At 37.3% G+C, this 12,406-nt stretch overlaps 1 protein-coding gene across 1 annotated transcript; it reads left to right on the forward strand.

The window, feature by feature from the left end:
• Positions 1-1,841: 1,841 nt before the first annotated feature.
• Positions 1,842-9,053, forward strand: wbp1la (WW domain binding protein 1-like a). Its single transcript, XM_074647035.1, has 4 exons — positions 1,842-2,061; positions 4,986-5,088; positions 5,363-5,524; positions 5,768-9,053. Exons 1-4 carry the CDS (start codon positions 1,987-1,989, stop codon positions 6,253-6,255), a joined length of 828 nt encoding a protein of 275 aa, XP_074503136.1. The 5' UTR covers positions 1,842-1,986; the 3' UTR covers positions 6,256-9,053.
• The last annotated feature ends 3,353 nt before the right edge of the window (positions 9,054-12,406 follow it).

Genomic DNA, 12,406 nt, shown 5'->3' on the forward strand with positions numbered 1-12,406 from the left:
TGTATCCTCCTGACTTGTCAAACTGGGATGTAAGGAACCATTGACTTTCTTGGGGACCCTGAATGAGGAGAGGCAGAGAGGTGCCTAAAGAAGAGGTCATGAAAGGCAGCGAACAAGCCAAAAATTCCCGAGAGGACAATGTGATTTGTTTGCTTTTGTTCCCTTGAACTGGGCTGAAAAGTTCAAAGGGCCGGCGCTGAGGAGAGGAGACCGCCAAGCCGAGAGAGATGGAAGGAAAAGGGGACGAGAGCGGAGGGAAGTTAACTTCACCGATTCATATCAAAGAAATTCATAAGTCAACTATACTTCAGCCAGGATTGCTCTGATGTATGGGGCTATTAAACCTGCAGTAGGCAGAATGTTTTTGGCATCATTGGGCAAAAACCAGTGGAACCAGTGACGGGAGACTTTGACCAATCACAGGTCATTTCAGAGAGAGAACGTTTCTATTGGCTGATCATTCAACAGAGGCAGCTGTCGATCACTCATGAACTCTGATCCAATATTCTGTTACTGTAATGCCTATTTCTCGCCTCAAATGTTTCCAGAGACATCTTGCAGTGTACTGTTTAGCTGTAAAATGAGAAAGTTTGCTCCGGCTGGTGGGCGGTGCTTGGTTTTTCATCAATTTATCCAAGGCCTGATGAAGGAGGCTGGGTCACGCGTCATATCTTCGGGGGTATAACACATGCGCAGTAAAATCTGGTTTGCCCTCGCCGAAATTGAGCCAATCGCAACGCACGACCGCAGCTTCAGTTACACTGCGCATGCGTTATATCCCATACCCCAAGACCGATGTCCGCCCGTGACCCAGCCTCCTTTCCATAGGCCTTGAATTTATCTCAACATGGCTGCCGGGTCACAAACTTTGATCGGCTCCAGCTCGGCTCTGATTTGTCGTTTTCCTCCCGTCTGCGAAATCTTGCAGATGCCGTTATAGGAGCCACCGAAGGACACAGAGTATTCTGATTCAGATTACCTGTCTCATGCACCACTGTCAGGATATAGTGACAGCTTTATAAAAATAACTTTTTTTAAATCATATTTGCTCCAAACTGCCTACTCCAGCTTTAATGTGTTCATCACTTTAATGTTGCAACGGATAGCCAAGGTGGGTCTAATTTTAATTACTTTATATACTGATGGGTGGCTTAATCTATAGCCTAATAATAATACATCATACATTATTTGTTGGTTTTATTTTGTATTAATAATTTGAATCTGCAAAGTAACTAACTTTACCAAATAAATTTAGTGCAGTAAAAAGTATTGTCTTCCAAAATGTAGTGGAGTAGAAGTATAAAGTAGAGTACAGTAAAGACAAAATACTTTAATAAAATTGTACTTAAGTAAGTAAATTTACGTATTTACATTCCACCACAGAGCCTCTTGTTGAATTTTGAGGTATATCTCATTCAGAAAAACGGAGATTTCTTTTCCCGATTAAAACTTTTTTCAGAATTACAGAGATAATTATCTCTTTTATATATATATATAAATTGTTTTATATTTATATTTTTTTAAATATATATTATATATTATATATGTATATATATAAAGACTGTTCAGAGAGATGGTCGTGTCTAGAAGGAAGCCCGCAAACCGCTAAATCTGATCTGAGATCTGCAAAAAACTCCCGCGAGACTTACTGCCCTATACTAGGTCAATGCCTAACCTTAACAAGCTCGCGAGAGTTTACTCAGTTTGCGGGCTCCCTTCTAGCCACTAAAAATAAAATTCACCTCGCCTGCCTGGTGACAGACGATGCACCACACGTCATCGACAGCACCATCTCAGAGTGACAGCAGGAACAGCCAATCGCTGTCCAAGGAAACGCCCCTAAGTCCGATGAATGGACCAATAAATGAGCTCGATCTGAGGGGAACAAGATGTTGAAGTCTAGCTGGACTTGTTTTGTTTTGAGTCACCAGAGACGATGTGACTGTTAAATAACAGTTTAGGCATTAAGGAATATTAATATCTCACATGTTTGTGGCAATGGGGTCACTGAAGCTCAACGTCGGACAGGAAGATTCAGCGACGGTGGCAACAGTTGCCGAGGTAACAGCAACGTTCTTTAACTGCTAACGTTAGCTAGTTAGTTAGCTACGGCTAACGTTAGTTAACTCTCGCGAGACTCGCTGCCGTATTCGAGGTCAATGCCTAACCTTAACAATCTCGCGAGAGTTTTCCCAGTTGTTTAACTTAGTTATTATGTTTGCTAAAAGTAGCTAAATTAGCCTGATTTTGACTGGATAAGTAATGTTTTTTGGTTTCTGGCTACAAGTTTGTGGATTGATATTTAAAAAAAACTACCTTCCCTGTAGGCCAGTTTCCGTATTCGCCCCCAACAGTCACAACATGTTGCTAAAGTTAGCAGCAGTGTTGTTTAAATAGCAAGTTAGAGCAGATAACTGAGGTGACTTAGGTAGCAGGGAAGAGCAATAACACTAACAAACGTTACACTAAGTAATACGGAGGATTAACAGTTAACAGTAGCTGATATCGTAACTTCTGAACCAGCAAGGACTGTCGTGTATTATAACGCTAACGTTATATGACGGACTGTAACATGAGTGAAAATGAATGGTGTGACATTACGTCACACACAGCGTGTACTCATTAGTTACATCATGTTAACTGACTAAATCTAATGAGATATAACCAAGGTTGACCCCCACATGAAAACTGCACTACCTGCAACCACCTCTCCTAACCACTGGTGCACTTTAAACTTTAAAGTTACTTTACACTACATCCCATATACTATTTTATAGACTGCACATATTACATCTATTTATTGTACACTACATTTTTACTACATACACACTATGTTCATTCACTATGTATATTCTGTATTTCTATTTATTGTTTTCTAATCTTTTTGTACACCTGAACCTCTGTATCTGCGCTTTGCTGCTTTGACACCTGAATTCCCCCCTGGGGATTAATAAAGGTTCATCTTATCTTATCTTATCTTTTTAACTGTAGTGATAGCTACTGTTGTTGTTTGAGATACTTCCTTCAGATTGTGTGACAGGAAAAATTCTGATGACAGGTGAGCTTTTTAGGGGCAATATAACCGTAGTGACACTAGCAAAATATGTGTGTTTACAGATATCAAAATACAGGATGTGGTCATGGTGAATAACCATGCACTGGCAAGCTGACAATCTGAATAAGGTCACAGAATATGGTGTAAAAACCAGTATGGCAAAAGAAGAAATACTGTGGAGATGTATCCAGGGAATGAAATTAGCACCTGCCACTGGCCAAATACAGGGTAAATGTTGGATGTGGCAGGTCAAAATTTAAAATCACCTGCCACCGTGGCAGATTTTCTTATATTAAGAAATATTATTTTTAAAAAGCAATTCCTAAATTAAAAATAGTTAGTTATTAAAGTTATATAATCCATATTTCTGCTGTCTGTTACCACTGACTGTGTTTACTAGGGGTGGAAGAAAATATCTAAAATATTGAGTATTGCAATACATTGCAAATCAATTCTCAAAAACCTTGTATTGATTTCTAATTAATAGTTTATATGCAAAGATTAACTCAGTCAATACTTTATTTTATTTGCACAGATATGCGTCCTCTGTGATAAATGCAAATGCAGATCCTACTATTCTGATGGCATAAAAAAGTAACCTTTTTTTTTTTTACTCAGATTTTATGCATATGGCGGTGTGTTCTTTATACTATGACAGATTTCCTAAAATTAGATTTTTTTTAAAAATCTCAATATATCGGCAGTATCGTAATATATTGAATCGTTACCCCTGTATCATGATACGTATCGTATTGCCAGATTCTTGCCAATACACAGCTCTAGTGTTACAATTCTAAAGCGTTCTACATAGATTTCAGAAGTGGCAGACAAAAAAATTGTGTGGCTAATAGAAATGTCCAGTGACCTGCCACAGTGGCACGTGAGGAAAAAACTTAATTTTACACCCTGTTTGAGATACTTCCTTCAGATTGTGTGACTGGGAAAAGACTGATGACAGTTGAGCTTTTTAGGTCCAATATAACCGTAGTGACACTAGCTAAAATGTGTGTTTACAGATATCAAAATACAGGATGTGGTCATGGTGAATAACCATGCACTGGCAAGCTGACAATCTGAATAAGGTCACAGAATATGGTGTAAAAACCAGTATGGCAAAAGAGGAAATACTGTGGAGATGTATCACCTTCATTACTCATGGTAGCATTAGTTGCTGATGGTTCAGATTGTGTAATTGGTAGGTCTGTAAGCACTATCTACAAATCTGGAAAAACAGTGATGAATGAAAGTGACACATTGGAATCTGATCATACTGGTTGGTCAGCTGTATTACGTACCAAATACTGAGAATTTGCTTAGAGATTATTATCACTACTGCTGCAGATAGAAATGGTAGATTAATGTGTCAGCTCATCTCCAGTATTGGCTGCCTGTGTTACACAGTTGCAGTGAGGTTAGTGTGTGATGCAGCAGTGTTTACTCGGGCAATGTGATACCTGATTCCACAGGCTCTGCTCAGTTGGATCCAGACAGTTTCTGGGCAGCTGAGCTCAAGTTTGTTTCTTCAGCAAGAGAAGCATCAACAAAAACAAAAATATTAGGGTTAGAGCTGAAACTCTTAGTCCATTAATTGATTAGTTGATCCACAGAAAAGTAACCGTCAACTTTTTTGATAATCAGTTAATTGTGTAAGTAGGAGAGGGCAGGACTACATGATATATTTACTGTATTTTTTTTCCGACATTTCACCCATTCAGTAAAATTTTACGTTATGCATAACTTATTTTATTACGCATGCATCACAGGAAAGCTTGTTTTTCACTGGCTCGAAAAATCATTTATAATATATTTATTTAAATAAGATGCCCAGCTCTTGGTATTACTGTGTCCGAATGCTTTATGTTGTTTTAGTAGCTTCCTCAACCCTGTGTGTGTATGTGTGTGACAGCGTGGTATGTTTGTATATTTACAGGCCAAGTTGGTGTGCCAGGGAGTAAACAACCAGACCTACATCTGTGAGTCGGGTCACTGCTGTGGAGAGACCATGTGCTGCAGCTACTACTATGAACTGTGGTGTGAGTTACCCATTTCCTCTTTATTCATTCTGAAATACTGAAAGTTGGCACAGTAAAGTAAAACATTATTATTTGTACCCACATTTTTTGAATTGCATTAAAAAGTTATGCAATTGAGAGGTTTGGCTTGTATTGTCAATGAAAAGAATTTAGTAAAAAATTGTTTATACTTGTTTGTCAGTACTGAAGCTTTTACAGTTACAGTATATAAAAAAAGACTTTGTCTTTGTACCTGTTTGTCAAGATATGTATTAAGTGTGTGGACTCCCTGCAGGGTTCTGGTTGGTGTGGACTCTGATCATTATCCTGACATGCTGCTGTGTTTGCCAGCACTGGCGCTCCAAGCAGCGCTTTCAGCAGCAGCGCCGGCAGAACGAGATTAACCTCATCGCATACAGAGAGGCTCATAACAACTCTCAACTTCCACTCTATCTCAGTGAGTAGCTGCTGCCTCGACACACTGCTACCTCTCACCCAGTCACACATTATACAAGTTGTTAAACTGAACTCCCATCCACTGAGTAGAACTCCGATACAATTTACAGTATTAAGATTGGTGCTGATCCAGCTCCTAGTACAACTTTCACTCACAAACGACTGTACACGAGGGATGTCACGATAACGGATACTTTCCTCGTACTTGTCATCTTTCATACTTGTCTGCATTGTTATTCTCCAGGATTCTTGCCCACTTACCTGCTGCCAGCCTATGACGAGGTAGTTGACCGTCCAGCCACGCCTCCTCCTCCCTACACCCCTCTTCAGTCAGCACCTCCACCCACAGCCCCACCTGAGGAATCTCCTTGCCCCCACTTGGCCATCTCCGTCCCCAGTGATTGTGATGCAGCACTCCCCGCTACTCCAGAGGTCACGCACAACCACCTTCAAAGCGCTCACAACCCCAACAAGGACTCGACGCCGGGCAGGTACCGGCGCTTCACAGGGGATTCTGGCATTGAAGTGTGCGATGGCCAAGAGCTGTGGGATCAGCACAGCTTTTTAGAAAGAGAAGAAGAGACAGCGGAAGAGGAAGTGGGGCAAATGGAGGACACATGTGATCCCTCTGGTCCTGAGACCTTTGAACACAACCATTGTGGTGGTGTCGTCATTCATGGAAACACAGATGGACACACAGCTGTGGATACAGAGACACAGTCTCTTAGGTAATCCAAAAAAATGCAGTCCTGAAACAAAACTCTGCAGCAGTCACTGATGCAATATTCTACCTTTGGTGCTCAGAGGTTTGGTCTGTTTTTACTAACACCAGTCTGCGTGACAAGCCTGGAGACAAATGAAAGGTATGACTAAATATTTGAACGATTTCCAAAACATGTCAAATTCTAGTTTGAAGCCAAGCTTCGCTCCTCCTCATTTTCAAGTTGAAGTTTGGACAGTTGCTCATGTTGATGAGCTGTCTGCTGCCTCCTTGCAGGGGAACATTTCAAAGCACTGATGTCTATGTTTACTTACACGGTTCTTTAAGCTTTGCTCAATGGTTCTCTGAGTCACAGAGGGCTGTTGCTCCGTCACCGACTGTAGCACTAGACTCGTCTACCTGCAAGGGTTCAGCGATCTGACGATGTACACCGAAAGACATATACCTTTTTATTAGGGCTCCCTCTTAGCCGATTAATCAGTTGTTTTGGTCTCAGTCGACTAAAGCTGGGCATATCTCTATTGTTGATTAGTCATTTTTTATACTTTTTTCATGCTGAATGACTGATTTCCAAGAAACTTATGAGCACATCTCTGGTATGCGCAAGATTTTAAAGTGTTTTTGTGTTATTCTTTGTGGAGAAACTCAGTTTTACAGATCTGTCGATTAAATCGATTAGTCGACAAAGAATTTCTTTGGTTGAGGACAGCCCTACTTTTTATACCATGGAAGCTAGAGCTTGAACAACACAGAGTTTTTGCAGATGTTGATACTTGTTTTTTTAAACCAATAACTATATGGCAAAAGATATTAGATTTTTCCCTTAAATTTGATTCTGAAAGATCTGTACCGACCCAAACATCTTGCAGTGTAAACATAATAATGTAATGTAAGCCACCTCAAACGGCTCTTTGATTCTGGCTTTATATGCTGATATACTGATGTAAGCGGGAGCTATATCTTAAATATCTCAGGTTGTAGTAGTCTATGTAGGGCATTGTAGTAAATCAATGAGCAGGACTACTTTAGCATCAGTGTTTTTATCCATTTCGCCCACTCCTTATCTTGTTGAGTTGAGTTGAACTGGTAATTTTTCAGTTTGGTGTGATTGCCTCGTCCAAAATAAGCCCAAAACCTATTTTCATTCACATATCTTGAGGTTAGAGGTCAAGGGACCCCTTTGAAAATGGCCATGCCAGTTTTTCCTCGATAAAATTTAGAGCAAGTTTGGAGCGTTATTTAACACATTTTGCGAGCTAGTATGACATGGTTGGTACCGATGGATTCATTAGGTTTTCTAGTCTCACATGATACCAGTATCTTCCCTCTGGCTTTAAAACTGAGCTTGCTACAACCTCCGAAAGATTGATTCCGTTAATGTGTTAAAGAAATTAGTGGCGTTAAAACGAATTTGCGTTAACGCGCTATTATTGCGTTCACTTTGACAGCCCTAATTTAAACTGAACTGCAGCTGAGCTGATGACCGAGCCCCAACATATCCACGTTTGATCGCTCTTTATAAGATGCATATTGTAGCTTTTGAGGACAGTTGTCACATGATTGGAGGTTTTGCAAAAAAAAAAATTCTGCATTTTTATTATTTCATATTGATGTTGATTTGCTCGCTCTGATCAAAAGGACGGACTTACATTCTCTGTGAATGACAAACTACGGTATAATGACTGCCTTTAGTCGAGCCAGTGCGCAAACCAAACCCAAAGCTACCATCCAGTCTGTGCAATAAAGCCGATTACAGTTTAATTTAACACCGCCACTCATAATAGCAGGGTTTATTGCAAAATATGCATCAGCAGTGAAGTTGTCGGAACTACAACAAAGGCTGTGTCGTCTTTGCGAAGGGTCGTTGGGAGATCTGTTTATTTGAATCACTTTTGGAAAATGCACCAGCTAGTGAAGTCTGATACTACAGGCCTTAATGTTTATACAGACGGGTCACAAGTCTCCCCCAGAACACTGACTCTGTTGTTCATGATCAAACAGGTCAGGTGAGACAAGCTAGTCAACATTTTTCAAAATCAAAGTATGGAGACAGTAAAACAAAAATCAACATGCAGAACATTGCTAAAACTCCAATCGTGCCAAACGTTCTTTTTAAAAAGCACAAGATAGATTTGAAGATATACTGAAAAGCAACAACAGCATGGTACTAGTTTGTACACAGGATGGGTTCTTCAGTAACTGATCAGTTTTCTGCTCCCTGCTGATGATCATTAGGCCTTTTATAAGTCTTCAGTCAGTCACACTGGTGTTCCGTGATAAACCATAGTGCCATAATTTGTAGCCGTATATAGCCTTTGAGTAGAGAATATTAAGGTGAACTTAATCATACCTCTGGAGTCTCTTTGACTTAGAGTTGATAACTGAATAACCCTTTAGTGTACTCAATGAAAGATTCACCATTTAATTCATGTTATATTATGCAGGATCTGCAAGATCTGGGTTAAATATTACACGAACTATAGATATGCAAATAAGAATATCTGAATATATCAGTGGGTTTATTCTGAAAGGACACACAAGTTTGTGCTGGAGTGTATTAATTGTAATCCATAAGCATGTGTGTATACAAAGGGAATGACTGATTATGGTGCAGCTAGAGGATGCACTCCATGTAGAGACGTGTCGGTGAAACACAAACCTTGCATTGCACTGATGCAGCATTGAAACGGTGGTCTGCAGCACCCGGTGCTACACTCTATATGCTCTTTATTATCTGCTGAATGAAATTATATTTTTCTGTTGCATTTTGTATAAAATTTGGTTATTAAACGTTAAGGAGAACACAAGGCTTCTGTTGTTTTTATGTGAGACTTTAAATAATTAAGATGATTGAATACAATTGTATTTTTTTCTTCTTTTTATTTTTTGCAAAGTATAGTTTCATTTGTACCTCACCTTTTACTCCAGCTGAGATACATTGAGCCTCACATAAATATTCTGCATCTATACTGTACTGTATTTATAGATACTGTGTGTGTGTGTGTATATATATATATATATATATATATATATATATATAATATACATACTGTATACTGTATGTATAGATACTGTATACTGTGTATACTGTATGTATATATACTACTGTATACTGTGTGTATATATATATAGGCCTACTTTATGTATATATACTATACATACTGTTACTAAACCTTAGTATGTCGACATTTTCTTTTAAAAATCTTAGTATATTTTTTTGGAAAAAAGTCATAGTTTAGTATGTCGAAAAAAAAGTCATAGTATGTCAACATTTTTTTTTTTTTAAATCATGGTATAGTTTATCGAAAAAAGTCATGTCGAAAAAATATAAAATGTCATAGCAGAGTGTCAAAAAAAAGTCATAGTAGTACGTCGAAAAAATAGAAAGTCAGTGAAGTATGTAAAAAAAAAAAAAAAAGTCATAGTATAGTAGGTCGAAAATAAAGTCATAGCATTGTATGTCGGAAAAATTTAAAGTCATAGTATGTCGAAAAATGAAACAAAACTCAAAGTATAGTATGTCAGAAAAAATAAAAAAAAGTCATAGTATGTCAAAATAAGTAATATACTACGCTTTTAATATTCAACATTAAACACAATACAGCTGGTAATGAAAAAAAATATCCTATCTCAGAGCTTCAGCACAGAGAAGATATTGTCTCAGTTTCTCCGTATAACGTTCCTCTTCTTCCCAGATGTCATCCACTGAGTCATTATATCTAAAAGTGTGACAAATAAAAGCACCTGTCTTAAAGCGCAACACAACTGACAGTTAAATTAAAAACCATACAACAATAATACAATTTTATAGAATGTATTGTTATATTTAGCTTTGATAGCTTTGATACTGTGAAAACTTTGTAAAGTGTGTTACAGACTATTGGAAACTAGATCCTGTTCTACATACTCTGGTACGGTAGGTGGCGGTAAGCATCTAAAAGTTGGCATTGCAATCTCCCAAAAGACGCAAAGAAGAAGACGACGATGCTGGAAAGTGGAGAATGGCACAATGTTCATGAATAAAATGACAAAGGTACACAGGATTTGGACAAACCCACCTGCAACTGAAAATAAAATCATCAGAATTTTGAGTTGCATTAATTTCAAGTTGAACCATGTTGCACACAATTCAAATAAATGTATGAAATAAATGTATTTGCACTAATAAATTCTTTCATTCAATCAATTTTATGAAAGTGTGTGTACAATTACGGTAATAATAGTCAGTCTTTGTGGCCAATTGTATCACATTAAACAAAAACAATATCAAGAAGAAACACACACACCACTTGTTTCCAACTATGTTCCTGCCAGATACAGTGGTGTAATAATTCAATCAATCAGCCATAAATCAATAAATAATCAGTCAAGATGTTGTCCATTGAGTGGTAGAAGATGACTCTATAGGCCCTACTAACTGTATTATCAATTTTTATCACACACTATACGTTTTTGACATTTTACATGACTAATTTTATGAAATCTTTATGGCATATTTCACTGACTTTCTAATGACACTATAATATGGTTTTATGACTAATACAACAATTACTACAAATTCTAAATTTTTTTATGACATACTGTATTTTTATTTTTTATGACACACTATGCTATGACTTTATGATGAAAAATGTTATGACTTTAAATGGCATTTTTTATGACACTATAGTATAACTTTATAACTACTACTGCTGCGACTACAACAATTACTACTAATTCTACATTTTTATGACATACTATATTTTTTATGACATTTTTTACAACATACTATATTATCATTTATTCATAGCATACCATATTATGACTTTTTCATTTTTTATAACATACTATATTATAATGTTTTATGATACTATACTATTTTTTTATGGCATATAGTTCAAGGGATATAACAATATCTTTTTAGTACCCGCTCACACAGTCATTGCACCAATCTAATTACAGTACAGACATCATCAGTACAAACAGCAATATAAGAAAAATAAATACAATTTAAATGTCTTAATTTAAGTAATTACAATTCACAATAGACTGTGCGTGTTTGTGTATTTCAGTTGGACTTTAAATCTACTACATAATTAGTTGATTCACTGATAATAATTAAAAAAAATTTACTAGCTCCACCTTCTCTACTTTTCTGTATTCGAAATGGTTGTAAATGAAATGATTTTGGGGCTTTAGACAATTTAAGCAATTTAAATCACTTTAGGTTCTGGCAACATGACTCTTTATCTTTTTTTATTCAAATATATTAAGATGAACTGACTATTCAAACTAATTAACCCAAGTCAGATCAAAAACAATGTCTGAAGCCAGCCTGATGGTAAAAAAAATGGCAGCTCTAATCATGCTCCGCTGATTCACTCTGAATACATTAAAATCTTAAACTTATGACTATATCATGTTTTAATACTTACATATTTGAATTTCATTCTAAGATTACTCAAATTGTAGAGTAGTTGTGTTGATGTGTTTTCTTACCAAGCAGGTTGAAGAGTGTGTTGAGGATGTAGAAGCAGTTTGCGTCTCCATGCTGAATGAATGTGTTGGGGTGCATCTCTCTGATGTCACGTCTCTGCAGGTACAAACATACAGGAGGGTAACAAGTGAAGAAGACGGTCAAACCAGGAAACATGAGTTATACCAGTTCATTATTTGCATTACATTGCATTTCTATCATTAGTTCCCTATGAAGTGGTCAGAAATGTCTATCTTTACACCCCTGTGTTAGTTACATAGAACTAAGACTGTCCTCGACCAGAAATATCTTCACACACAGCTGGACGGGAGCAGCTTCGGTTACAGCGGGTGTTCCAGTGAACCGGGCAGAGGAGTAATATTCCTGTTTTTTTAATGTTAAAGTGTGCTGCGGCATTTTTGTCGTATTTACATTATATTTTATTGTATTTTTTTATGTTTATTGGTTTGTCTTATTTTATTTGCATTGGTTACTTTTATGTACATCTGTTTGTTCTGGTACCTGTAAGTGTAAGTTGTTGTCTTGTGTTGCATTATGGTCCTTACCTGTTAACTTTATAAAAATAAAAAAAACTTGAATTTCCCAAAAGACGAAAACAGAAAAGAAAAAATAAATGCAGGCAACCGTAATAATAAATTCTTAACAATTGGGAGGCCTCGTGAAAATATGTAACGGGTCGGATCTGG

Source organism: Sebastes fasciatus, chromosome 9 (genome assembly GCF_043250625.1).
Source record: "Sebastes fasciatus isolate fSebFas1 chromosome 9, fSebFas1.pri, whole genome shotgun sequence".
Classification (NCBI taxonomy): domain Eukaryota; kingdom Metazoa; phylum Chordata; class Actinopteri; order Perciformes; family Sebastidae; genus Sebastes; species Sebastes fasciatus.

Excerpts from the sequence above, each read along its gene's own strand:
- wbp1la (XM_074647035.1), top strand. The coding sequence starts at position 1,987 with ATGTTTGTGGCAATGGGGTCACTGAAGCTCAACGTCGGACAGGAAGAT. Across the intron at positions 2,062-4,985 it reads CGGTGGCAACAGTTGCCGAG|GCCAAGTTGGTGTGCCAGGG; the intron begins GTAACAGCAACG and ends GTATATTTACAG. Across the intron at positions 5,525-5,767 it reads TCAACTTCCACTCTATCTCA|GATTCTTGCCCACTTACCTG; the intron begins GTGAGTAGCTGC and ends GTTATTCTCCAG.